The 25,718-nt window shown below is 43.5% G+C and overlaps 4 protein-coding genes across 5 annotated transcripts; 1 reads left to right on the top strand and 3 right to left on the bottom strand.

Annotated features, from left to right (window-relative positions):
- Nucleotides 1-2,382: 2,382 nt before the first annotated feature.
- On the bottom strand, nucleotides 2,383-6,124 carry slc10a3 (solute carrier family 10 member 3). Its single transcript, XM_056599411.1, has one exon. The coding sequence runs from the start codon at nucleotides 5,548-5,550 to the stop codon at nucleotides 4,135-4,137; it is 1,416 nt and encodes a 471-aa protein (XP_056455386.1). The 5' UTR covers nucleotides 5,551-6,124; the 3' UTR covers nucleotides 2,383-4,134.
- An 889-nt stretch (nucleotides 6,125-7,013) lies between these two features.
- chmp1a (charged multivesicular body protein 1A) lies at nucleotides 7,014-12,781 on the bottom strand. The gene is made up of 7 exons (XM_056599416.1): nucleotides 12,649-12,781; nucleotides 12,224-12,243; nucleotides 12,052-12,129; nucleotides 11,008-11,154; nucleotides 9,868-9,996; nucleotides 9,294-9,487; nucleotides 7,014-8,809 (listed from the first exon to the last, which is right to left on the bottom strand). The coding sequence occupies exons 1-7, from the start codon at nucleotides 12,653-12,655 to the stop codon at nucleotides 8,788-8,790; spliced, it is 597 nt and encodes a 198-aa protein (XP_056455391.1). The 5' UTR covers nucleotides 12,656-12,781; the 3' UTR covers nucleotides 7,014-8,787.
- A 490-nt stretch (nucleotides 12,782-13,271) lies between these two features.
- cdk10 (cyclin dependent kinase 10) lies at nucleotides 13,272-21,659 on the top strand. 2 transcript variants are annotated; one of them, XM_056599415.1, is made up of 15 exons: nucleotides 13,272-13,422; nucleotides 14,100-14,430; nucleotides 14,639-14,880; nucleotides 15,416-15,488; nucleotides 15,721-15,792; nucleotides 15,993-16,095; nucleotides 16,341-16,422; nucleotides 16,729-16,796; nucleotides 16,930-16,982; nucleotides 17,200-17,269; nucleotides 17,672-17,731; nucleotides 18,052-18,175; nucleotides 18,279-18,418; nucleotides 18,610-18,662; nucleotides 18,744-21,659. In XM_056599415.1, exons 3-15 carry the CDS (start codon nucleotides 14,791-14,793, stop codon nucleotides 18,836-18,838), a joined length of 1,083 nt encoding a protein of 360 aa, XP_056455390.1. In that variant the 5' UTR covers nucleotides 13,272-13,422; nucleotides 14,100-14,430; nucleotides 14,639-14,790; the 3' UTR covers nucleotides 18,839-21,659. The 2 variants fall into 2 exon arrangements, with proteins under 2 accessions (XP_056455390.1, XP_056455389.1); XM_056599414.1 differs by having other exon boundaries at nucleotides 14,100-14,880.
- vps4a (vacuolar protein sorting 4 homolog A) lies at nucleotides 17,128-25,617 on the bottom strand. The gene is made up of 11 exons (XM_056599413.1): nucleotides 25,413-25,617; nucleotides 24,698-24,809; nucleotides 24,371-24,515; nucleotides 24,209-24,270; nucleotides 23,888-24,007; nucleotides 23,499-23,655; nucleotides 23,142-23,290; nucleotides 22,856-22,937; nucleotides 22,469-22,688; nucleotides 21,377-21,517; nucleotides 17,128-20,971 (listed from the first exon to the last, which is right to left on the bottom strand). The coding sequence occupies exons 1-11, from the start codon at nucleotides 25,431-25,433 to the stop codon at nucleotides 20,870-20,872; spliced, it is 1,311 nt and encodes a 436-aa protein (XP_056455388.1). The 5' UTR covers nucleotides 25,434-25,617; the 3' UTR covers nucleotides 17,128-20,869.
- Nucleotides 25,618-25,718: the final 101 nt, after the last annotated feature.

The following is a 25,718-nucleotide window of genomic DNA, read 5'->3' as shown; positions in this document are numbered from 1 at the left end:
TGTGTAAGACAGCTGAGTAGATGGCCTGTGTCTGAGAAAGAGATGACCTTGCGCACACACACAACACATGCGCAGACACACACTCACACACAAGCACTACATATTACATTATATTTCTTAAGCGGACGCTTTTATACAAATCAACTTACAATAAATGCATTCAAACATGACAATACAACCCAGAAATTACAAGAATCCTGCAATTGGTCAAAAAAGCAGAGAGACATTTTTTTATTAATTTGATTTCAATTCAATTCAGTTTCCTTCATGAGCAGCATCTGGGGACCACTCACAGCAAGCCGGTTGTTAGGACGGGCCTGAGCCAAATAGCAGCACTGTAGGCAAGTACCAGTGACATGAATCGGATTCAAGCATCCAAATGGTAGCCGGTGCAGAGTGCGTTGGCGCGGTGTTGCATGAGAACTTGGGTGGGTTGACAGGCCACTTTGCTGCCTTCTGGATGCGCTACAGACGTCGAATGGTACATGCTGACAGACCAGCCAGATGGGGGTCGAAGTAGTCTATTTGCAAAATGACATGATGACACACAAATGACAAACCTGCGTGGCCTTCTGAATGAGAAACGCACGTATCCTGCTGATGTTGTGGAGCATGCATATGCAGGAGTTCCTTCCCCTTTGAGCCGTAGACACCACAGAGTTCTCAACATTGATGGAGAGATTGTGGTTGATTTATTCCCTGGAAGGAAGAGCCGCACAGTCTTGTCCAGATTGAGCTTTGGTGGTGCAGATAAGGAGACTGAAAAAGAGGAGAGAAGAGGGTGGTAGGCATGAAGGTTGTCAGGGCTCTTGGATTTGCACCATTGTCTATCAGCTGCTCTTGTGGTTCGGTCAGCACGCACCGAATCTATCAACCACAGAGCAGGACGAGGCAAATAGAGGGACACAGGGGGCAAAGGTTTGTGACGGCTAGGCACAGTATGTGTAGAAGGAGGTGTCAGTTTGAAAGAGGGGAAGAGAGTAAGATAAAGAGTGGTGAGGGACATGAAGAAGTGTTACAGTAAGGTCGGTGGTGGAGCAGTTCTTGGAGAATATAAGGTTGAGTTGGTTACCACCTTTGTGAGTGGAGGGAGGGAATCAGCGAGGGTTTGGGGGATCCCTATTCCGGGCTGTTCGAAAGGAGGATGTCCAAGTCCTCCATAATCCTCCAAGAAGACCTGGTAGGCGGTACAGTACAGCAAAGTTTAATTGTGACAGAGACAAGTTACAGACACAGTGTGAAACTTGAAAGAAAATGGAAGTTTTGAATGGGGCAAAGTGTACATTTTCATTTAGGGGTGATTCAGAAACCCTGTTGCTCTAAGCCCACAACTGCTATATGCTAAAATAACCCCAAGTTGAGAGCCTAGCAATATAAACCCGTTCTCACACACACAAATAACAAATTTCCCACCTCAAGCAGGGAAAATGATCTCCTAAAGTAAGCGCACATTCTTTAACTTTATCCTAGACTGTGTGTAAAAATACCCTACACTGGTTATAAGATTAGTTCACCACAACCCTATGTGCAAGTAACCCTAGGTTGCACAACAGAACATGTTGGAAGATAAGAAAAGGCGTACTCACCATTCTCTGACACAGCCCGATTACTAATAATAATGGTTAAATTCTACTGAACGAAGCACACACTAGATTATAGAGTATTTACACCACAAAAACAATGTATAATTATATTAAGTCTACTAACACCACCACAACAATGTCTTATCAGACTATGTCTACTACTACTACTGTTGACCTTGGGTGTCTTGAAAGGCGCCTCTAAATGAAATGTATTATTATTATTATTACTAAAACCACTGAAGCAGCACACTATAGACAAAAATGTATTAACATTGCACTGTCAAGTAAAAAGGCCCGCAGCGCTACCCATCCAACCTGTATGAATTAAAAGTGATCCATAACGGGTAGGTTATGTTACATCATGAGCAGACACGCAATGGCTTGTTAACATATTCGTCTATTAAGTTATATTGACAAAATCTTGATTTTCATTGGCTTATATCAAAGGTTTCAAAAACGTATCGTCATGTTCTTGAAATAAGTGATCCTCCCTATGAAGTTATTATAACCTGTCTCAAACAATGAAAACATTGTCCCCCGACAAAGCTCTATGATCCAGGAAGCTACATTTTGGCTCAGAGCTGGACCTCTACGCTTCTCTAACTCTTCCAAAATGTGTGTGAATTTACTTTAATCCTTTCCACCACATTAATGCCTTCCATCTCAATGGAATTGATAGTGCAGCAACTGACATCTCGTACCCGATGCCTTTAGCATGAATAATACTACCCAAAAATAATTTCACATTCCTACAGTCTCACTGCAATTCAAATTTCTGGAGAGCTGGGGACAGGATGGTAGAAAACTGTTGGCAATTGGACAATGACGCTTGTATAAGCTGCTTCAAACTGGGCCAAGCTTTGTTGTTCACAGGCAGCAAAAGTTAGTGTATGCACCCAGCACCCTGAACTGAACTGGGGCGAAGGTTATGTGTTGTGCTACAGCATGCAATACCAAAATCTACAAGGGGAAAACATTACCCCCCAGCAGCTCCTTTCAACATTGTAATCGAGGTGAAACAGGAGTCTAAAGTTAATCTGAATGACTGACTTCAAAGCACCAACAAAGGATAGCAAAGTAAAGGGTTATTGTTAAGTGTGAATTCTTACAATGAGTAATGTAATAGGGTAGCTTTGTTGCTGTAACTAGGAATCATGTTGTGCAGATTACCAATTTGTCTACACCCGATATTGTGTTTGTGTGTGTATTATATCTCCCAACGATTATGGCCAACTCACAGACACACTGACATTGCATCAGCACTTCCAACAGACAGGATGTTGAATCAGCAACCTGGTATACTGTACTATGTAAAACCTAGGCCATTCTGCTGTTTAGAATTAGATTCTTCTTTAGCAATCCATCACCAGGTCATCTTCAGAGGCATTGTAATCACCCACTGTAGGGATAAAATGTTGTGGCACCTTGATGAAAGGAATAAAAAGGTACCAGATTTCACGGCAAAACCAACAACCTTCAGTCAGGCAGGTTTTGCGTCTGGTTGAAAGGTGGGTTCGGCCACACGCAAAAGGGGAAAAAAAAACATGTTTGAACACTTTACTTTTCCACTACAAAAGCTTAGTGTGAAGAATTAGTGCCGGCGGCCGCCACTATGCTTTTAACGAGAGAGAAAAAAAAAGGTGAAAAGTAAAGAAATGCTTCCTGCAATGAAAAATGCTCCCTGGTTAAGGTCTCTGGCCAGACAAAGGAATGCGTGTTCAGTCTTTTTAATTATGTGCACACAATGTTCCAGCTTTTGTATTTGAAAAAGTCGAAAGCATTCAGTGAATAGTTTACCGAAAATGACTAACAAGAATGATGATTACCAACAAGGCTTTGTGGAGATCTCGGCGTGAAGCCCCAAACTAACCACGATAGCGAGAGAGTTTAGTTTGCATTCATTTCAATATCCCAGCGACATAGGCTACTGTGAACTGATTTTCTCAATGCATTTATTTTTCATTTATTTTCTTGCAATATTCAAGTACAAGATTTCCTGTATCCAGAAAACACAATCAATAGCAGATACTTTGAAACATCCATATTTCCCCGTCCTTAAAAAACAACAGATTATCCTTTTTTCAAATTTGCATTCCTAAGACACTTGGACCACTTGTAAACATGATACAAATCAATGTTTTTTTGTTGTTTTTTAAAATAAAAAAAAACATTTGTAGAAAAATATCTTCTTTATAAGTATTTTTCTTCACATGTGTATCGACACATCAAGTACCTCACAGTACAATCTTGTTTAAAAAGCACATACTGGAAAAGAACACAAAACAGCTCGGAGGGTAAAAGGCCTTTGGTTTTACATGAAAACACTGAAAAATAACCCTCCAAAGTAAAGCCCAGCCGCCACTATGTGCACAACGCTGACCGATGGAGAGTTGATTGTTAAATAAATGTCGCCTCGCGCAGCTGGACGGTCGCCCCAAACATGGGGCGCCCACATCCATACACAGGTTATCGGGGTTGGGAGGTGTCGGGGGGGGGAACAGGGGACAGAGGGGGAGAGAGGGGGGGGGGGGCAGCACCCACTAGGCTACAATCAGGTGACAGTCCTGGGGGCGGCCGTCCCGCAGAACCTCCGGTGCACAAAGTGTCCCAGGACGATGAGGAGCATCTCCGAGGTGCTGCTGAGCGCCACGATGAAGGGCGCCTGCGACGCAAAGTCTGCCTCGGCCCGCTGGAAGGACAGCTGCATGACGGCGAGGGCCAGCAGGCTGTTCTGGACGCCCACCTCGATGCTCACCGTCTTCCTCTGTGGCGACGCCAGCGCCGCCGTCTTCGCCAGGGCCGCCCCGACCAGCAGGCCGAACATGGGCACGGTCACCCCGGCCGCCACTATCTGCGGCCGGACGTTGGCCAGGATGGACGCGCCCATCTGATAGGCCATGAAGATGCCGCCCACGATGAGCACAAAGCTGAAGGGCCGGATGAGCGCCAGCAGGACTCTGGTGAGTCCCGGCAGCCGCAGCTTCACCAGCATGCCCAGCGAGATGGGGATGGCGATGAAGAGCAGGGTGCCCAGGATCTTGATGAAGGGCACGTGCAGGGCGGCGTGCACGCCCAGCAGCCAGCCGTACAGTGCCGACGACAGGGGCATGGCCGCCGCCGCCACCACCGTGGAGACCAGCGTCATGGAGATGGCAAGGGTCACGTCGCCGCCTAGCAACAGGCTGTAGAGGTAACCCCCACCGCCCCCCGGGGCAGAGCAGGTGATCACCAGGCCTAGAGAGAGTGCCTTGGGCAGGGAGGCCAGTTCGGACAAGCAATACGCATACAAAGGCATCACCAGAAACTGTCCCACCACCCCAAGTAGCAACGGCGCAGGCCTCCTCAGGAGACCCTTGAGCACCTCCACCTCCACTTTGCACCCAAAGGCACACTTGTTGATGAAGATGAGGGGCAGCAAGGCAAACAGCACGGGGTTCTCTGAGAAGTGGGAAAAGCCCCCGGGCTGAATGAGCAGGGTGGAAGCATCCTCACTTCCTGGAGTTGACACCCTGATGGAGTAGTCTGTCCTCTCTTCAATCAGAACTGACATGGCGTCGTCCTGATCTAGGTCCAGGAGCTGGATCTGCAACTGTGCTGTGCCTGGCAAACCAGACCTTATTGTGATAATATAACTTTTAACTGGCCCCGCACGTCCACCGTCAGTCACATTCAGGATTGATAAAACCTCCGGGTCCAACGAGTGGACGCTCAGCGTCTGCTTCCAGCTCTCGCGCCCCTTCCTGCTCGCGTTGGTGCTCCGGTACTGACTGGAGATAACAATCACGCCGTTGGTGTTTTCGGGAAATTCAAATTCGTGCGATGATCCGTCGCCGATTCTAATATACCTTCGGTCGCTATCGGCCGTCACGTTCGTATTGTCGCTGTTGCTTGGGGACTTGCCCGTCGTCACCTGGTCCGCTCCTCCGGTAATCAGGAAGAGACAACAAAATGCAAATAGCGTCCTCATCGTATTGACGGACTGGGGGTAGATGGGATCCGCATAGATCCGCTATTTCCAGTCGCCCCTCTAGATTGTCTTCTTAGACCGCAGTCCGGCTATAAAAAGCGGCTAAACTCCTCATTTTCTCGGGTACAAAATAACTGCGTTGGTAGCCGGTGCCACATTTCTCCGAATGCCTGTTTTCTATCTTGCTTTATACCGGAACCTAAACATCACCCCGCCCCATCCAATGGCAACCCCCGGCAGAACAAGACACATCCATGCCACACGATATGGAGGCTTTCTATTTATCTTCGGGAAACGAAATTGTGTCCGTCTTGGTAAGAGGGAGCATCACATCTTTGTATTTGTTGTATCCTACCTCGATGACAGCTATAAGCATCCCACTATAGCCCTTTCGTCTACGGCAGCTTGTTGTTTCTACCCTCCCTCTCTGACTGACTCAATAAGACGCTTTCACAACCAATAGGAGCCGCCCAAAGTCCACGTCCATACGCGAATATGGAAAGATACGTCACACGAGAGAAACTCTTGGGGGAGGTTTCAGGGGGTCGTCCGTGGGAAACACCGCTTTACCAAGAAACTTGCTATCTATCTGTCAATCCATCTATCTTTCTGTGTGTACCCATCTACCTCTGTGTGTGCTTAGTGTGTATGCTTAGTGTGTGTTTGCTTAGTGTGCTTAGTGCGTGTATGTGGATCTAACTACATAATGTCTGGCTGCATGATGCCAAAAGGCCAAACTGTTGAATATGTTCATAATACAGAAACAATAACACACTACTATGTAAACAGTTTGTTAATTTTAATTCAACTTTATATCCTTGTTTATCAAGGTGGTTTCCGAAGGCTCACCTTGCCTGTTAAACGACTGTGACTGTTCCCGTTTCACCAGGCTTCAGAGCATGCTAATGTTTTTTTGTAATACCACAAACACTACAGTGAAACCTGGCACCAGAAGAGAATACTACTCCCGGAGGGCTTCCCGTTTTGTAGTAGGCAGCGATTTGCTTGGCTGGCTCAATGTATGTTTGCAAACGTAGGGGTGCCTGGTCCTATCATATATACAATCTACTATGCCTCCCACCGTATATTCAGACCCCTTCTAGCTGTCAGCACGCATGAGAGTTAAGCAGTGAGCAAATATTTACCTATGTGATCTAAAATTCTATGTGTATATATATATATATACACATATACATATGCGCACACACACACACACACACACACACACACACACACACACACACACACACACACACACACACACACACACACACACACACACACACACACACACACACACACACACACACACACATACATACATACACATACGAATAAATAAACTCCGCCCTTGAGTGAAAAGGGTGCTTATTAAAGTCAAGTGTGGATGGGGATATGCAGTTATGGTTAAAACATGGTGCCACATATTCATCTTTATAGGCACTTAGAAAACAACAATGGAAGCAAAAACCCAAGACTTGCATCGGAGGGAAATTGATTTTATTTAGCAAGATAAATATATAAAACAAATGCACTGGGAGGTCTGTAATGATGAGTATAAATAACCCTTCCCATATTCAAAGCAAAGGATATACTCCAAAGGTGATCCGTGTTCTCTGTTATGTCTCTGTGCCAGCGGGGTTAATGTCCCCAAACAGAGAACAAACCTTGTGGAAAGGTCCTGGTCAAAATACAATCAACACCAACCCATCTAAAATGTAATACACTTTGCATCTTGATTTCTGCTGTTTAGTGGTACACATTCAATGACATATATTTCTCAATATGTATGGAAAAGATGTGCCAACTGGTAAGATGAGATACAGCAAATATAATCAACAGAAAATAAGATGTGGAGACTGGGACCGGTTTCCAAGAAATAGCTTTGAGAGATGTTAGTCAAGGAATCTAAGATCTTTTAGCAAAACCAATGTCCTCAGAACAAAAACAAAAAGATGTCCACACAAAAGTCCCCTTTGGCCTGTGACACTTAGCCTATACCTTCGCTTGTAAGGAGAATTTATTTTAAAATCAGAATTGGTCTTACATTTCTCCCAATGCATTTGAACCCTCTTGACAGCGACATGCAGCAGTATGATAAATGGCAGTCAACAGCATTCAATGCTTCAGCCAACTATTGTTAGCCTCCTAAAAGGCTGCTCTTCAGGCACAGAAGGACCAAGTGCCGATGCAAGCACCTGCACCCTGAGTAAGGCATGCCACGTGGACAGCAGGAAAAACAACATAAATGTATGAAAACAAAGGAGAAAATATACAGAGAAACCCACAACAAACCATGAAAATAAGACACAAACGAAGAAGAAAGAAAAAATACCACTAAGGTATTAGCTGTTATATTGGTTTGAGGCTTACACACCTACAATTAATATTTGTATTATATGCACCTTATTTATTTTTAATTCCTCACGTCTTGACTGGTCTCGTCAACACTTAAAGAGCAGTTTTGATAGACAGAATGAGAGTGGCCCTCTTCATACCCTCACCCAATACAGGCCGACATCTGTCAAACCGCAGGTTGACAGAAGACCAAAACACATCAAGGGGGGCAAAAATACATATTTAACTTCAAACCATATGCACCCAAGTATAGTATAGCCTGTAACCTCCCTATCTATATATACTACATCTACTCGCATTCTCATCCCGTATTGTAAGGAGGTTGTTAAAGCAAACGCCCAAAAACATAGTTGTGATTGTTAGCGAGGGCGTGTGTTAGTCTTCTCTATGCATGTTTTGTGTGTGTGTATGTTTCTGGGTGAACGTAGTGTGACTGGGAGGAGATGAGCGCCAGTAGAATTGAGGAAGACAAACAATAGGGCCTCTCTTTCAGCCAAAAGGTAAAAGGAGGGCAAAGGGGGTTTTAGAAAAGGTGCCAAACAGAGAAGAGATGGATTGAATTGCAAATGGGTCCTCGAGAGAGACAGAGAGAGTGGGAAACTGCCGGGAGTTGTGCCTTCTCAGGTGTTATTCCTGGCCAGTGTGTGGAAGTGTATTTATAGACCAAGGGGAAGGTAATCAATAGGCTCATTAAGTACCAACAGTTATAACACCTCAACAAATTCACCCATGCACACAAACACACACGCACACACATTCACTCACGCACGCTCACTCACTCACGCACACACACAATGTGTGTGTCCAGTGCTGCCTTTAATTTGGTCTGTCTCCCACGGTGACCATTTATAGCCCAACCGCTATTTCTGTTATATCTTCTCAGTTCCGAAGTGCAGCCAACCTAAAGATACAGATGAAACGGAGTGAGTAAAACGTTTTAAATGTTTAAAACCAATTGTGTGAAGTGCAAGGGAAAGACATGCACTGGAAGAGCACAATAGCCAAAACGTTAAAAAAAGCTTTGTGAACCGTGAGGGGAATTAGAGCTCTGTCCACGCCTTGAGGAGGAATGACAATTACACTGCCTACTGGCTTTCTTTTCGGCAATGGGTACCATACATTTGGCGTTAGAATAAATAAATAGCTTGATTGCAAAATATATAGTTTCAAAGAAATGCTCAGATTAAATGTCCTGTATTCATGTTTCCTAATTCAATACATGGGACACATCTGAAAGTGACACGTTTAAGTGCCGAGTCATTCTTCTAGAACAACGTTCTCCACGGGAAGACGACACCAACCACAATCTAGGCATTATTTCACTTTAACCAACACTTTGCCTTTACTACAACACCCCATTCGACACAATGCTCGACACAACATACCGTCGGGAGAGCTGGTCCTCCTTGTCCTGTTTGCTGGAGGTCTCCCCACCCAGGGAGGCTGCCCCGGCCGGCAGCTGGTTCAGCTGGTCCATGACCTCCAGGCCGCTCTCCTCCGCTATCTGGTGGATCAGGCTGTCCACCTGTTCCTGCGGCGTGGTCAGCGTGGTGGCCGAGCTCATGGCGTCGTCCATCACCTGGTGGGGTACATGAGATGAGCTCCCGTTTAGAGAGCCTCCGGTGTGCAAACTCCAGATTTAGCTGGGAGATGTCTTCCACGCAGGACATCCACAGACACCCATCGTGTTTAAAATGGGAATGTGGTTGTGAGTCTTTGGTTTGATTTAAGTGGTTTATCTTTATCAAACGACCTATGCTATTTGGGCCTCAACAGTGGTGCAACATGATTATATGTACAATAAAATTAAAGTTTAACTTACATTTAAGTTTTAAAATGGAGTAAGTGGTTTATTGAAAACAAGTATGCCGGAACACACACACACACACACGCACGCACGTACGCACGCACGCACGCACACGCACACGCACACGCACACGCACACGCACACACACTGACCGAGGTGTGAACATCAAGGTTCTGGACTTGGGTTTCAAACTTATCCATGACAGCTGAAACCTTCTGCAGGTCCATGGAGCCCAGAGCTTTGTCCAGAGCTTTTGTAACCTGGGCCATGTTCTTAGTCACCTGATAGATAACACAAAGCAGGAGATTAGTCCACCTTATCAACAAGGTGCCCTTATATTGCCTTCATAGCAAGCATTCACTTACGACTCTCTTTAGTTGTTAAGGATCGGGTTCCCTACTCCCTACCCTATCGCCTATATGAAGACTTAACGTCAGGTATTCAGGCTCAATTGAATCAGCTAAAATATTACATATGATGAAATGGAAGTACTCGAACATTCGTTCTCATTTGTGACTCAAAGATCTGAGGGGGAGGACTAATTTGGCCCGCATTTGAAAGGGTTATTAGGCATACAATACTCTGTCCATTAACGGTGCGGTGTGGTGCAGTGTGTAGAATTAAGTCCACTTGAGCGGTGATGTAACCAACTGAATACCCCCTGCCCTCTAACCCCTCCCTTTTCGACTGGGATCCAGTTGGAAAGTACCAGTTTCAAGTGATGAGGTTCCTTGATATAAATAAAATGTATTTAGATATTAAGTCTGTATAACTACAGGTCACAGGCTTACAAGGAGGACTGTAATTCTGCATCCCTTGCATAATGTTAATTATTACAAAGATTTTTAGCTGTTTGGTTATCTGACCACTGCCGTTGACTCTTAATTGACACGAGAAGTGCGTTTAAAAGTGTTTTCGCAGCATATAAATAAAGTACCTGTGCGTTTTTCATACATAATGTAAAACATCTAATACCACATTGTACATTTGTTCTGAAGAAGTTGTTTCATCTCAGCGATCCGGTACAGCATCAGAATGAACCTGTCACATAGTATGTTGTTACAGCGTGCAGGGGGACTGATGTGGCTAGTCTGGGCTTAGATAAACATACAATAGGGCCATGTTCTTCTATCTTGTATAGTGGCTATCATTTAGTCACATTCAAAACTTGGTCTATCTCAAAATATAATATTTACCTATAAACTGCCTGGTCCCAGTGCCCGAATCAATGTGACGTGGCCTGTTCTTTATGAGGCATGCTTAGCAGACAAAGGAAAACAGACAGAACTCACCCCCTTCATAGTGATGGCTGTTTGAACTTTAGAGGAAACAGCATCCACGCGGGAAGCCATACGCAGCCAATTAAGCCCCTCATTTTTCTTCCGTATGGCGTTCTCAGCATAGACTCTGGCACATTCCACATTCTTCTGTTGAAGAGCCTGGCGACAGCAGACACATGCACACAGAGACACACACATAAACAGATGGAAACAATTGTAATGAAAAAATGCAAATCAATTGATTACACTACTGGCCACCTATCCCTCCATAAACAAATTTATAGTGCCCTCTTGTGGATTTCAGAATATATCTGAACTCCATGCAACAGGACCATTACAGATATTATTAATTTAACATTTATTTTGGTAAGAGAACTACTACATCCCACTGCCTTGAAAAAAATGCTTATAAAATATTGATGCATACCTAATGTTTTATCATAGAATATGGCTCTTCACAAAACGTACAATATCACATATTGAGCTGAACCTTTGCAGAACCTACGCTGAGACTTTTGCATGAATACTGAAATCAACTGAGTGTATATTATTTAATGATAAGTGAGATAATTGCCAATATTAAACCAAAGCGGCAAAGCATGGGCAAAGCTTTAACACTATTACCTTAAACCCATTTGACCTACAGCTGAGATGATTAACGGAAATGAGTTGGGGATGGGAGAACTAAATACATTTCTGCTGTCTTCTGAGGAAGTCACTGTTCAGTTATTTTTCATTGATAATCTTCAATTTTATGTCAAGTTTCCACCATTGAATATATGTCATGTTTAATGTTAACCATTAGGACAATTAAAGTCCATTGCATTGAGTGGAGTCAAAATTAAGAACAGACACATACACAAAATTCTCGGTTTTATGAATGTGAATGAATACTTGAGATTACTCGTAATAATGAATGGAAGACTTATATTCTTATATTTAAAAAAAAGTCGAATATCTTGACATTTTGATTGTGAGCAAAAGAAAAGCCATGCTCTTAGAGCTCTATCCAAGAGGAGGATTCATTTATCTGGTAGACTATTTTCAACTTCTTACCTTCTTGACCTTGGCTTGTTCCTTCTCCGAATCCTTTTCTGCCTTCTTGGCTAGTTTCTCGAGTTGTTTAGCTGTGAACTGCAAACCAAAAAGAAAGAAAAACATCATTAACATCATTTGTATATCTTTGTTATAGTCAACAGATCAAGACTTGTATTTTGTTGGTATATACCTTTAGTTGGAAGAGCGTTTCTGGGGAGAGTGGCGAAAATAGATATGTTAAGTTAAACGGCTTAAGTTTAGAGCGATTGGTGACACCTCAGCTGTTTTTCAGGTTTACATTGCATTTCCGTTTAGGCCTTTTCATACCATGGCCAACATGACCCATTGCTTTCCATAAATGCTCGATTACTTAACCAATCTAAGACAGCACATATTAACCAAACTATAACAGCGATCGGGGTAAATTATGTTTTAGCAATGTTGATTCATCAATCAGCTAGAAACATGTATTGTTTCGCGATATTTGTGCGAGACTAATATAATTCACACTTTGAATGTTAGCGGTTGCAATGCTATTAATCCGTCGTAGCCATGGTTGGTATCTCAAATAGCTCCAGGACAGATCCAGTGAGGGAGTTGTATAGCAATTCTTACCATCCATCTTAAATATGTTAACGATTCCAGACAATACAAGAAATACAGGATCACTCTTTGGTTAGCCTTAGCTTGTGGATTTGTTTTGATTTCCACCACTTCATTTCCTGGTTATGAGATATCACGTGGTATAGGGGCGGATGACAACAAAGCGCATGCCCGAACTGATCGGTCCATTTCTTACATTGAACAAATATCTATGGGTACAGTATCTATGTATATAAACGGTGTTTCTCCGATGTGTGTGTGTGTGTGTGTGTGTGTGTGTGTGTGTGTGTGTGTGTGTGTGTGTGTGTGTGTGTGTGTGTGTGTGTGTGTGTGTGTGTGTGTGTGTTAACGCGCGAGTGCGTGTGTCATTGTGCATGTTTCTTGTTGCTCTCTTTTCAGGAGTGCAATTACGGATGGATAGCCTCCATAATAAAGACGTTAGTGTTGCATTTCTGTCTCTTTTTGCTTTGTGTTAAGGTATCATTGTTTCATATTAAACTCGTGGACCATGCCGTGAAAAAGTTTCAAATAAGACAGGCAAATTTGGCAGTGCAAAAACGCTTAGTAATAAAGCTTTAGTATTTAAAATAAGTGGGTGGCGGGGCGGGGCCCTGATAACATCCATTAGATCGGCAGCGCAGAGGCTTAATCACTGAGTCGAGCTACCTACTTAACGCTGATCAAACCTACGGAGAACCAATCCTTTATTTCGACTGCTTATTCTTATTATTAAAGGTCTATATACATATTCAATGGGTTCTGGTTCAAGTCAATGCGAAGAAAAAGGTAACACATTTTACTTCGGTGTGTTTCTAAGTGTGGGTCAGCTATATCGTGGAGGGCTGCGATAATGGTTTTCTCACCATGCATTTTACTATCTTTGTTATGGTCAGACCTATACTCCCAGACTATACAATGCCGTGATTAAATGCAATATGTGTTGTTAAGAGCAACCCCTTAGGCTAATTGTCTTGGAGCGGGGCGTCCCTGTATCGTCCTTTTGTTTACTGAACCTATGTGTCTGAAATAAAGTAACATTTAATGTAATTGTACATCTGGAAAAGGAAAGAAAGAAAGAATAATAAGAGATGACTAGTATTTATGAAGATTTTGAGTTTGAATATGTCAAGTTCAGATGACTGACTTCTATCTAGCCTGGTTAAATCTGCTTGAAAACCTCTTCGCAAACGAACCTAATCATTGTAATACTCATTGGTAACTATATTTGATCATGCAGCTCTCCACTCCATCATGCTATCAGCATTGTTATGAGATCATTTTTGGATATTTACGACACAGTAAAAGTAGCCCCCTCGTATACACTTCAAATAGTAAACATGAGAGAGATTAAAGTGTAACCGCAGGAGCTCAATTGATGGGGTATTGCACAAAACCACCATGTCTTCATAACATATTGTTTGTAGAAAACCATGCAACCTATTTCTGCAAAATGTACATTACAGATGTGTCATCACAGAACAACATTGAGACTTCAGGTTCTCCCCCTGTCATCCTTATCACGGCCCCTTCCCGAGAGGACATCTACGCTTCGCCATCCACCATGACCATAGCCGATGCCATCAAAGAAAGGAGGCCGACTTCAACCCCGATTTTTGTTGGACGCAAACCAATAAATAGCAACAAAACGTGATTCTGATGGAACTGTAGGCCTACTATCTGCAAGATCACCAAGAAGAGTAAAACCCTTCCATTTTACTAAAGAAAACCCCACTCTGATGATGATGTACACGCAGCTTGTGGTCCTGCTGGTTGTGGATCCCAGATGACACACAGGTGACACAAGGATATGTTATATCAATATAGTGCCTTTAATCATTATTTATGTTGGTATATTTTGTTGGCTTATTATGCAAATGATATGCGATACATACTCCAAATACAATACAATAGTGTGACAAGCTGCAATCTATGCATATAATGTATATGGTTATTGTTATACAGTTTATGAATAATGTATCCCTTTTTGGTGTCATGATTGCAGAGATGACGCTGCTGAACTCCGGAAAAGCTCATGGTTGTCCAGTTTAAAAGCGATACAAAACAATGGCTGCACACGCTCCCTAGTTGTTTGGGATTTGTAGATAGCATAATCATTCTACTTTTGCTTAGCTGTATGCTGTTTTAATTGACAAGATGGATAATGTTGGAGATGATGAACCGGATCCCATTAGGCTCAAATCGATCAAGAACAATAAAACATTTACCGTGCCACAAAGTGATAGGGTAAGGAATAACCAACTAGCTATTGTTATACTAGTTATTGTGAAAGATCAACATGTTATAGTCGGGTTACTACCAAGCTTGACAATGTGAACGTGAGATTGAAGTTCATGCATACATTACATACTTGGCCCTACAACAGCCCTGTGCAGACCATGTTATTCGTAGCTAACTGTTTAGGTTAAAGCAAACAAGGACATTTGTCAGCTTATCCTTTCCATTGATCCTTCCTTTCTAATTCAACTAAGGCCCTCACATATCCTTACCTTTATGATGTAATTACAGTTAATTTCTGCACTCAAACATCAAGGGTCAGTGAGATATGACTGGCCCTTCCCATTCAGGGCCACGTTTCAGAAGCTGGTAGCCTACATGGGCAGTAAGAGGTTAATGGGTTTCGTCCCTAACGTCAGAGATAATTGCTGGCAATCTTTGTAGATTCTTCATTAACTTAAAGAGTACGGGTTTATCCCTCATCCAAGACAATCTGTAGTGCTATTTGCCTTCCCTCTCTTTATTCCCCCCCTTTCTTTTCCAGTTTGGGACCTGCCGAAGTGTCAAAGAGTTTGAGAAATTCAACCGAATTGGGGAAGGGACCTATGGTATTGTGTGTAAGTATCCATACTAGGTATCCATGCAGAAGTGGACAGTTGGTACTCTGTCTGGCTCTCGGTTGATTTGAACATAAACTCATGAAAACGCAAATAAAAACCCACCCCTTCTTCCTGGACTCGTATGTGATTGCTTTCCCCCCCACTTAGCAGTTGCTCAAATAGGATATTATTCCACTATGTCAGCATAGCTAAACAAATAAATGTCCACCCTTTATTTCCCCAAATGTAGACCGAGCTCGAGACACCAGGTCTGATGAGATTGTAGCGTTGAAGAAGGTCCGCATGGACAAAGAGAAAGATGGTGAGTCTGTGTCGGACTATGGAAATGTACTCGTACAGTTCCACAGATTTGATTTAATAGCCCAGCGTGTATATCGATGAATGACTAAGATGGCCACCATTAGTAAAGTCCGTTGACCGTTGTCAAAGCAGCTTTGACGCGTATGCTCTTGTTTCCATGTATTGTGTGTAATGTGTATATAATATTATGGATTCACACAGGCATTCCCATCAGCAGCCTCCGTGAGATCACCTTACTGCTGAGACTGAGGCATGTCAACATAGTGGAGCTGAAGGAGGTGGTCGTAGGGAGTCAGTTGGAGAGGTACCAGGCCCACGCGCATACACAGGAAACCAAGAGTTTAAACTGACGGGCACTTGAATGCCAGTGTCAGATATACAAATATTTGATGTTCTTGTGTTAATTGTTGTTGAGTATCTGTGATTTTATGTTCTATAAGAAATAAAGAATTACAATGAAGCAAGACATGCAATGGACTGCTTCCGTTCGCATTTACCTACATTAAATCTGTAATATCTAGTGCTTATATTTGCTTTTCTCCACTTCAGCCTGTTCCTGGTGATGAGTTACTGTGAGCAGGACCTGGCCAGTTTACTTGAGAACATGCAGACGCCCTTCTCAGAGGCCCAGGTACTGCACAGACCCAATTCCCCTCGCACCCCCCCCCCCCCTTTTTCTGGCTGCCTCCGACTTAATTAGCTAATGTCTGCAGTCCTGAGCTGAACTGTGATCTACCACATGACGTGATCTTGTCTGAGAAGGCCTCTAGATTCAGTCAACATATTTACGAACAGATTTTTTTATATATATAAATATACATATATATGTGTGTGTGTGTGTGTGTGTGAAACCAAATTGGAAGAAGATAAACCACACACAAACCATATCCATTTTCTGTACTGTAGTTATGAAGGGATCTCACTCTCTCTCTCCTAGGTCAAGTGTATAGTGCTTCAGTTGCTACGAGGCCTGGAGTATCTTCACCATAACTTCATGTTGCACAGGTCGGTCCTGTCCAACACAATGTTGCAATAGATATAGTTAGCGTCTCTGAATGTATTTATAAATGGCAATATATCACATTTATTGTTCATGGAACTAATTTCCTATCTGGTCATGATCATTTTGCCCAACCAGGGACCTGAAGGTTTCTAATTTACTGATGACCGACAAGGGATGCGTCAAGATAGGTAAACTGTCAATGTTACTATGCCCCCCGCCCCACCCCCCTCCTATCGTAATCCTATTGGAACTGTCCAAGAACACTAGCACACGCAGTGGCCAGGCACCTGGGGATTATTCTGTTAACTAATAGCATTACGTCCTAGCTACATGATTGATGGGATGAGTCTGCTGTGTTTTAAAAAATATTGCTCCAAATAAGAATTAAAAAAGACCTTTCTGCAGCTGATTTTGGTTTGGCCCGTGTGTACGGTATCCCTGTACAGCCGATGACCCCCAGAGTGGTGACACTATGGTGAGTAGTGTGAGCGTGTGTGTGTGTGTGTGTGTGTGTGTGTGTGTGTGTGTGTGTGTGTGTGTGTGTGTGTGTGTGTGTGTGTGTGTGTGTGTGTGTGTGTGTGTGTGTGTTCACTATGTCCTTGTGCTGGCACAATGGAAACTCATCCCTGTAATCCCTCCTTGCTAATCCCTTCTCCTTAGATCCACTCTGTTTTACCGCCTCTCAGACCTCTACCTCACCCACCTGCTTGCATGACTGGCAGGCTGTGTCTGTGTCTACCTAAGGACATTTCCTCATTTGAAGGGTCTAGCTCATGTCATCGGTTTTATTTAATATATCGGATTTGCTTGACGGGTTGTTAAATTGTATACTTTTATTCTGCCCAACACTTGACCACCTCTGTCTCTGTCTCTGAAGGTATAGAGCCCCAGAGCTCCTTCTCGGGACAAAAACACAGACAACTGCACTAGATATGTGGTGGGTTTCAAATGTAACATGATGACAATTTGCCTGGAAAGGACAATGAAGCTGTTGAACTGTATGGGAATGTACTTGCCAAAATATGCAATTATACCACGACACGCAATACATTGTGAATGGAACCACTAATATAAAATAGAGCGGGTCCAGTCCATTCCTGATGACCCTTTCCCCTTTTGACCTCATGCTTCTTAAACTGAATTAAGTATTTGTTCAAGCAATTAGGAAAAAGCATGCTGCAGGAAGGTACATTGATGAAGTCTGATGCAACGACACAGGTGAAGTGAGCGTCGCCTCATGTCGCTGTTTCTCTGCAGGGCAGTGGGCTGTATCGTGGCTGAGCTGCTGGCCCACAAGCCCCTGCTGCCTGGAGGCTCAGAGATCCAGCAGGTGGACCTCATCGTCCAGCTACTGGGAACGCCCAATGATAACATCTGGCCTGTAAGAACGTCCCACTCACCATGTACATGGCATGGAACAAAACATGTTTTTTCTTGTTATTTTGGCCGCTTAAAGTTAACCCGGATGTCTGTGTCTGTGCCAGGGTTTCTCCCGGCTTCCTCTGGTTGGTCAGTATAGTCTGAGGAAGCAGCCCTACAACAACCTGAAAAACAAATTCACCTGGCTGTCGGAAGCCGGCCACAGACTGCTCAACCTTCTCTTCATGTACAATCCCCAGCGCAGGTACGGCCTGCACTCCCATATGATACACACATGCTGCATACATAAACTTCTATGATCTACACACTGTGTAAATGTGCTACATAAATATATGCATGCGCCCATACATGTGCACACACACAGTAATGCACCCCTGATTATTAAAAGGTTAACCACTTAAAGTCAAAGACAATTTTCAAACATTTCAATTTCAGAGCAACTGCCAAAGATTGCTTGGATAGTTCTTATTTTAAGGAGAAACCTCTACGTGAGTATATCGGCCATATATATATATAAAATTGCGCGTGTGTAATGTTTTTGTGCATTAATCGATCTCACTGAACTCCAGCATGTGAACCCGAACTGATGCCAACCTTCCCACACCACCGCAACAAGCGTGCGGCACCTCGCGTAGAGAGCCGTCCCAAACGAAGCAAGGTGTGATGGGACGAAAGTTGAGGACAAGCCCCCCCCCCTCGCCACGACGACAGCATCCTATTCCACAATAACAATGATCTGTCAAAGATCAGAAGGCTCCTTTGTTCACCTCCAAACTTCTCTCCCTCTCCACTGAATACAAGAAACCCTTTGCTTTTGCTGGCTACCCTTGTACATGTTGATCACATGCATGTAAAAAAATATGTAAGTATCCAATAAGACATTTTTTATGAAATGTTCTGCCTTTTGTAGGATTGGCATTTGCAGATGGGCCTTTGCAGATGACCTCAGTGTATAGAGGATATTTAAGGTCGTTTCTTAAGGTTTCAGCACCATCTTGGAGAGGAGCCTGAAGTAGTACGTATAAGTGGACTCAAAGTGCTGCTCCGAAATGAGTGAAAAATAGATCAAGCCCACGCAACTTGTTGGATTCTACTATGATTCTACTATGACTGTTTATGAACACAAACCATTGTGGACAACCAAACATGATTTTTTTTTGTCCTTTGATAATAAATGAATCGGATATATTTTATCTGAAGTATACGGTGACCGTGTAGTATAGAAAAATCAAACCTGTGATGCATGCATCTGTATATCTTGATCCTTTTTTTATATATGTTATCGACTTTTCGCTTTGCTGTAGATGCCGTCAATCTTGCTGGAACAAAGAAACATTCATTTAAAAGTTGAAATGTAGACATTTTATTTCCTTCCGATTATTCAAGTAATTATAATAACATTTTATGACTAGTAGTACGTTAGTTTATTATAAACTGACTTTGCAATTGAAACATATGATGTACCTTCAAATACGCATAGATAGCAGCAATATTGCTCAGTCAAACATCTCTAAACAATTGATTTCTGAAGTATCATTGTAAGTATCATTGTTAAGATTAGTTGTTGGGAGGGGAGGGTTGGAGGACAACACTGAAGTAACCACACAACCTCCTGATGATAATGTAAGTTACTGGGTACAATAATGCTAGAAAACAGAATTGAAACGTACATAGATCCGGCATCACAATTGAGAAAATACTGGGGAAAGATGTCAATATCTGTTGCGTACTAAACAGCATTCACACAGTTAAATGACTTAAATACTGAGCTGCATAAATTAAATACGTCTGAAAAAGTGCTTTAAAACAAGGTTTGCAAAGAAGCACCGGTAAACCAACCAAGAACTTAATTTTAAGATTTTCAAACATTTTGAAACATTGTGATTTCTTTCTTGGTGAGCCATACTGTTCTTCAGATATTATGAGTCGAACGATTTTTTTCAGCTGGCAGCAACAAGGAAATCTTGGTGCGAGTAAAGCAATGGTTTACGGAAACAGACAGTGATGTATGCCAATCACAATTGGATTGACATATCACTAAAAAAATGAACAAAGCCAACCTTAAATGTGTTAAAACATTAACACACAAATAAATTAACAATAACAAATGAAAAGGCAGCAGATGCACACAAACATCCACATGCCTGGAACAATAAAGTACAAACATAATTGATGTTTGTTCCTTAAAGCTTATATCAAGCTAATATGCAGCATGTTCAGTCAATCCTTTAAAAGACTGTAGTCTAAGCGGTAGACTATGAGAAGGGACGAACTAAACGGAATCCGTGTTCTGCGTCAGGTAACATGTAGATTCAAAAAGATACTAGGTAGCGTCTAAGACCGGACAGGAAACACAGGCTGTTGTCCACTCTGTCTTTTAGACTATTTTTCTCTTCAACCTCATCCAAAGATTCAAAAACAGTGCATGGACCAGATTCGAGAAAACAAAAAGACAACTCTCACCCCATCAGGTACTTTTTTTTGTTATTTTTTAGGCACCATCTGTTTTTACGTAAAAATCCATGAAAGGCAGTGACTCACGTACATCCAATCAGAGAAGACGCAGGGGAGAGGGAGAAGGAGGGAGTGAGAATAAGTACAGTAGCTGGGCTTAACTTGAGGGGAACTTGGTACAAGGGAGCCAGTGAGAGGAGATGGAGCCTTTGGGGAGACGGGAAGGGGCTTTGTCTCCTATTCAGCCCTCCATTCCAAAGTCCTCTGTGAACTTCGTGACCTTCAGCAGGTCCTCAGAGTTGACGGTGGGACGCGTGGTGGACAGAGAGCGCAACATGTCCGACTGGAAGAGACAAGAGGCTGTGTTCAATTGGGCTTGCTTGTTCCCTCATTCCCTATTCCATATATAGTGAACCCCAAATAGGATAGGGATAAGTATATGGGGAATTCTGAGACTAATTATGTGCCAGAAATCCATCAACGTGACGTGTATTGGTCACACAAACTAGCTGACGTGCTGATTTGCGTACCATTTTTTTTTCCTTTGTCCCCATTTAAGCGTACAGACTTCTATCCTGAGGAATGTGTGTGCCAAACCAAAGGGACCCTCTCTATTATATGTATCTGATGACAATGAAAGCCCCAATGCATCATGGGATATAGTACGGAGATAAGTCACTCACTGGGCATTTAAATGTGTTATTACACTATGTGTGTGTGTGTGTGCATGGGTGGGTGTGTGTCTCACCATGCATACTATGGGCTCCAGCAGCTTGTCACTAGGCACGTCCATCCAGGTCAACTCTATGGCATCGGGGTCCCCCGGGGAACAGGGGGTCAAGAGGTCATCTACCATAAGCTGAGCGTTGCTACGTGACGGACCATGCACCTGCAACGCAACAAGGTGACGGAGAACCGAATCACATATTCAACACACAACTCGACACAACACGTTAGGGCTGTTTGATATGATGATATATATATCGGGGGACGAGAGAAAAATGTCCATCTATCGTTCCTATCGCTATTTGACTTTGCGGTAGTAATTAAAATCATTCTGACCCTGCATGACGTTTGAATTATTTTCTCTATGTCCAAGGGAAGTGATGAAAAGAAAACCTTAAATGGGTGAAAAATTCCTTAGCTTGTGGATAGGAAGAAATCGTTCTGGACAGCCGTTGGTTCTGATGATCGTGTCAGAGAGATAGTTGGGCTCCTCAGTACAACACTACGGTGTGTGGCCAGTTCATACACTAACGCTCATAAAACAGTATCACAAGGTTGCCGTGGGTCAGAACAGGCCGCCTCCTTCCTAAAACGCCATGCCCAAAAAAATTATATAGGCCCAGCTGCAACAGTGGGTTCACTTATACTTTAACAACAGACCTGTGGACGAGCCCATTTACGGCGAGTACTTATTTTTGTCAATTGGAGATTTCTGAAACCTTTTTTGTATTTGTTCTTTTAAATTGTATACATTGATTTGTATAGTTATTTTTGCTGGCTGCAGTACTGGAGATTTCTGAAACTGAGTGTTTACGATTTATATTTTATGTTCAATAATTATTTTGTTTATTGGCAGCACTATTGAATAATTCTGAAACTTGAAACAGTGTTGTTTACTTTAATAGTAATTAAGCTATTATTATATATATATATCAAATTATTACTTCATTAAATTTGAAGCTTAAGCCCAAGCGATCTTGCCTTTGCATTCGCAGTGCACCCCAAAAAATTCATCAAATCATATATGTGGGCAAAGCACACGACAAGACTCAATTTAAAAACAATATTTTGCTCAATATCAGCAGACAAACCCGAGACACAAAGACCAGCCAACCTTTTTGAAGTGTGTGGCCGACTGGACCTTCCTGACGGGCTGCATGAGGGCGTCCCTCACGATGACGCTGATGTCCGCCCCGGAGTAGCCCTCCGTCTTGTGGGCCAGCTGCCGCAGGTCGGGCTCCGTCAGGCTGTGGGGCGTGTTGCCCAGGTGGAGGCGGAACATCTGGGACCGGGCCGGCTCCTCCGGCAGGGGGATGTAGATGCGCTTCTCGAACCTGGGGGCCGGAGACGACAAAGCCGGCGCTGTATCATCGGCTGGAAAAAGACAAGGACGATGCAAAGGGACACCGCGGGAAGGAAGCCGGGGGGGATTGTTCTAGTTGGCTCTGGTGGTCGTCGGGGCGGGGTTGCCAGCTCTGAGCCCTTCCAGGCGGCCACTGACCTTCTGCGGATGGCGGCGTCCAGCACCCAGGGTATGTTGGTGGCTCCGAGCACCAGGATCCCGTCGTTGTTGTTCCCAACCCCTGGGAACAAACACAACACCCCGCCCCTTTGGGTTGACGTGACGTCCTCATGCACGCGTCCTTTCTCTGAGATGTGCCGTTAATGATCATCTGCTGGCGGTTCTGTGTGTGTGGTGTGAAGGGTGTGTGTGTGTGTGTGTGTTTGTGTGTGTGTGTGTGTGTGTGCGTGTGCGTGTGTAGGGTGGTGACTTGGAGTTCACCCACCTTGCATCTGAACCAGGAACTCTGTCTTGATTCGCCGGGCGGCTTCACTTTCATTCTCGTTCCTGGAGCCACACAGTGAGTCCACCTCGTCGATGAAGATGATGGAGGGCTTGTGCGTGCGGGCCAGGTCAAACAGATTCTTCACCAGTCTGCAGAGGAGAGGAGAGAAGGAACAGGACTGAAGACTCTACCCCATGAATGAGAAACTTTTCTGTCCAATTTTGTTTCTTCAAGACCCCTTGAGGAGTCTTTCAGACCTTTTGATTAGCCTACATAATATCCCAAAATAACTCCTTAAAATAACTGTATTTTTGTATTTCTAAGATAAGCGAACATGACAGACAAATCTGGACCTACTTCTCGCTCTCTCCCAGCCACTTGGACATGAGGTCAGAGGAGGAGACAGAGAAGAAGGTGGAGTTGTTGGCCTCCGTGGCCACGGCCTTGGCCAGGTAGGACTTTCCCGTTCCTGGGGGCCCAAACAGCAGGATGCCTCTCCATGGGGTCCGCTTGCCTGACAGACATGAAGCCACACGAGCAGAATAGTAAACAACATGACAACACAGAAATATTCTAGTGAATTCAATAAACATTAGATTCCCCTGGGGATGTATGTCAGAAAATCCAAATATAAATAATATCGAGGGTAAGTTATTACATAGCCTCAGCATGATTGGGTGATATTGCCAAATTATCCAGTGATAGATGTGGGGAAGGAGAGAGTGCGGGTTAGGCCTCCGATTCACCTGTGAAGAGGTGAGGGAATTTGATGGGCAGGATGACGGCTTCCTTCAGTGCTTCCTTGGCGCACTCCAGGCCAGCGACGTCATTCCACCGGACGTTTGGCTTCTCCATGACGATGGCGCCTGTGCACAGGGATAGCTCGGTGTTCCACATGTAGACAACCTCATCACAAATATGAATGAAATACTATGCATGATGTCAATAAAGGTATTTTTGAACCGTGACATTAAATGTATATGCTACAACTGGTTTAACCCATACAAGTGAGTCAACGGATCACTTTATGGCAGACATTGGCTTGATGACATGATGCATAATCTCACCCATGAGCTGCTCCTGCAGTTTCTTCTTCTCAGGGTTCTCCCCCTCACTGTCACTGTCACTCCTAGGGCAGATGCACATACACAAACACAAACACATAAGGAGAACTAAACGTCATACAGTCCAGTGTGGTGTGCCACTATGAATCTGGAGAGACTGCCTACTTGTCATTGCTTTGAGCCTCCTTGACCGGTTTCTTGCCCTGCTTGTCCTTGTTCTTCAGGTAGTCTTTGAGCTTCTCTGCGCGGTCCAGGTACTGCATGCATTTCCCTCTAATGCTCTCCTTGGCCTTGTCACTATGGGCCTCGTCTGAAGGCGAGGCAGAGCCCAACATAAAATCGGGACAGAGCAGACGGACCATTTATTTGTTTTGTTAAGAGTCACACAATCTTTTTATGTAAAGGTAGTACTTGTCTGTTAAATTTGATATCAATAACACTGAATAAAAGGTATGAGTAACCATATTTAGGCTATAAGCTTACAGTACTCACATTTAATGGCATGCAAGAAGTACTCCACTGCATGCTGGTACAGGCGCAGGGCCTCTTCATAATTCTTTGCCTTGTCCTCTTCTGTGGCTTTGGTCACGAGGTCAATTGCTTTCTGCCATCAGCATTGAAATGGAAAATGCATTGGTTGACAGAGTGTTTCAAAGTAGGATTATGGGACAGTGGTGGAGGGGGCATACACAATAGCTACATTAATTCATTATGCATCACTTTCCAAAAATAAATTCATTATTTTTTATATGGTCTATTGAAATAGTAGCTGACAATAAAAATGAGGGTAGTACCAGATATTGCAAGTTCTTGTAATATCGATTATTATCGATTCTTCTCCGAAAAGCAGTATGCTAACAAATTATTGGTTTTATAGATAGTCCGGTCAACTTACTATTTTAGACTAGGAGGCAGCCAATACCTCCTGCCTTGTTGATGCATAAATACGTAAATACAAGTGCTAGCATGCGAACGTTAAAGACATTGCTTTACACAAGCAAACCTCCCAAACCTATGTATATGACCGGTTCATGTTGACATGTGCTGGATGAGGGTTCCACGATGGCTTATTTTACATCCACGGTAAACACAGGAAAAGACTAGTCTACACACTGCTAGTCTGACTCGTCAGTGTAACGCTAGCCTGTCTTCTATAATCTATCGTTGTACCGTGCAGTGTCTCTATGCTAGCGTATTGGTGACGGACCTGTAGTGTTGACGTTGTCATTTCATCTCACAGTTCTTCTATCCAAGCGAATATGTATGCCCTCTGATTACACCTGAAATCCGCCTGTTAACTTGTCTGGATGCTAAAAGGGCAGTCGGCTCTTGACATGACAACAAGTGCACACAACGATGAAAGCCTCCCTTTGCTCAGCAGCAGCGGGTCGTCTGGGAAAGGCAACAACACTGCGTCGCTTTACGGTTTGGGCATAGATATCAAACGGGTGCTGCCACCCAGCGGACACGTTATGTTTTCATAGATTAAACTTTTTTAAATTCAAAATAAAAA

Source organism: Gadus chalcogrammus, chromosome 9 (genome assembly GCF_026213295.1).
Source record: "Gadus chalcogrammus isolate NIFS_2021 chromosome 9, NIFS_Gcha_1.0, whole genome shotgun sequence".
Lineage (NCBI taxonomy): Eukaryota > Metazoa > Chordata > Actinopteri > Gadiformes > Gadidae > Gadus > Gadus chalcogrammus.
This window is presented reverse-complemented; position numbering and strand designations above follow the sequence as displayed.

Bases quoted from the DNA above. Each gene is read 5' to 3' on its own strand.
- slc10a3 (XM_056599411.1), bottom strand. From the start codon at position 5,550: ATGAGGACGCTATTTGCATTTTGTTGTCTCTTCCTGATTACCGGAGGA.
- chmp1a (XM_056599416.1), bottom strand. The intron at 12,130-12,223 runs GTATATACCAAC...TTTGGTTTGCAG, and splicing joins AAACGCTCTTCCAACTAAAG to TTCACAGCTAAACAACTCGA. The intron at 9,997-11,007 runs GTGAGTTCTGTC...GTTATCTATCAG, and splicing joins CAGCCATCACTATGAAGGGG to GTGACTAAGAACATGGCCCA.
- cdk10 (XM_056599415.1), top strand. From the start codon at position 14,791: ATGGATAATGTTGGAGATGATGAACCGGATCCCATTAGGCTCAAATCG. The intron at 15,489-15,720 runs GTAAGTATCCAT...CCCCAAATGTAG, and splicing joins AGGGACCTATGGTATTGTGT to ACCGAGCTCGAGACACCAGG. The intron at 17,270-17,671 runs GTGAGTAGTGTG...CTGTCTCTGAAG, and splicing joins CCCAGAGTGGTGACACTATG to GTATAGAGCCCCAGAGCTCC.
- vps4a (XM_056599413.1), bottom strand. From the start codon at position 25,433: ATGACAACGTCAACACTACAG. The intron at 24,516-24,697 runs GTGAGTACTGTA...CCTCGCCTTCAG, and splicing joins CTTCTTGCATGCCATTAAAT to ACGAGGCCCATAGTGACAAG. The intron at 24,271-24,370 runs GTAGGCAGTCTC...CATCTGCCCTAG, and splicing joins GAGGCTCAAAGCAATGACAA to GAGTGACAGTGACAGTGAGG.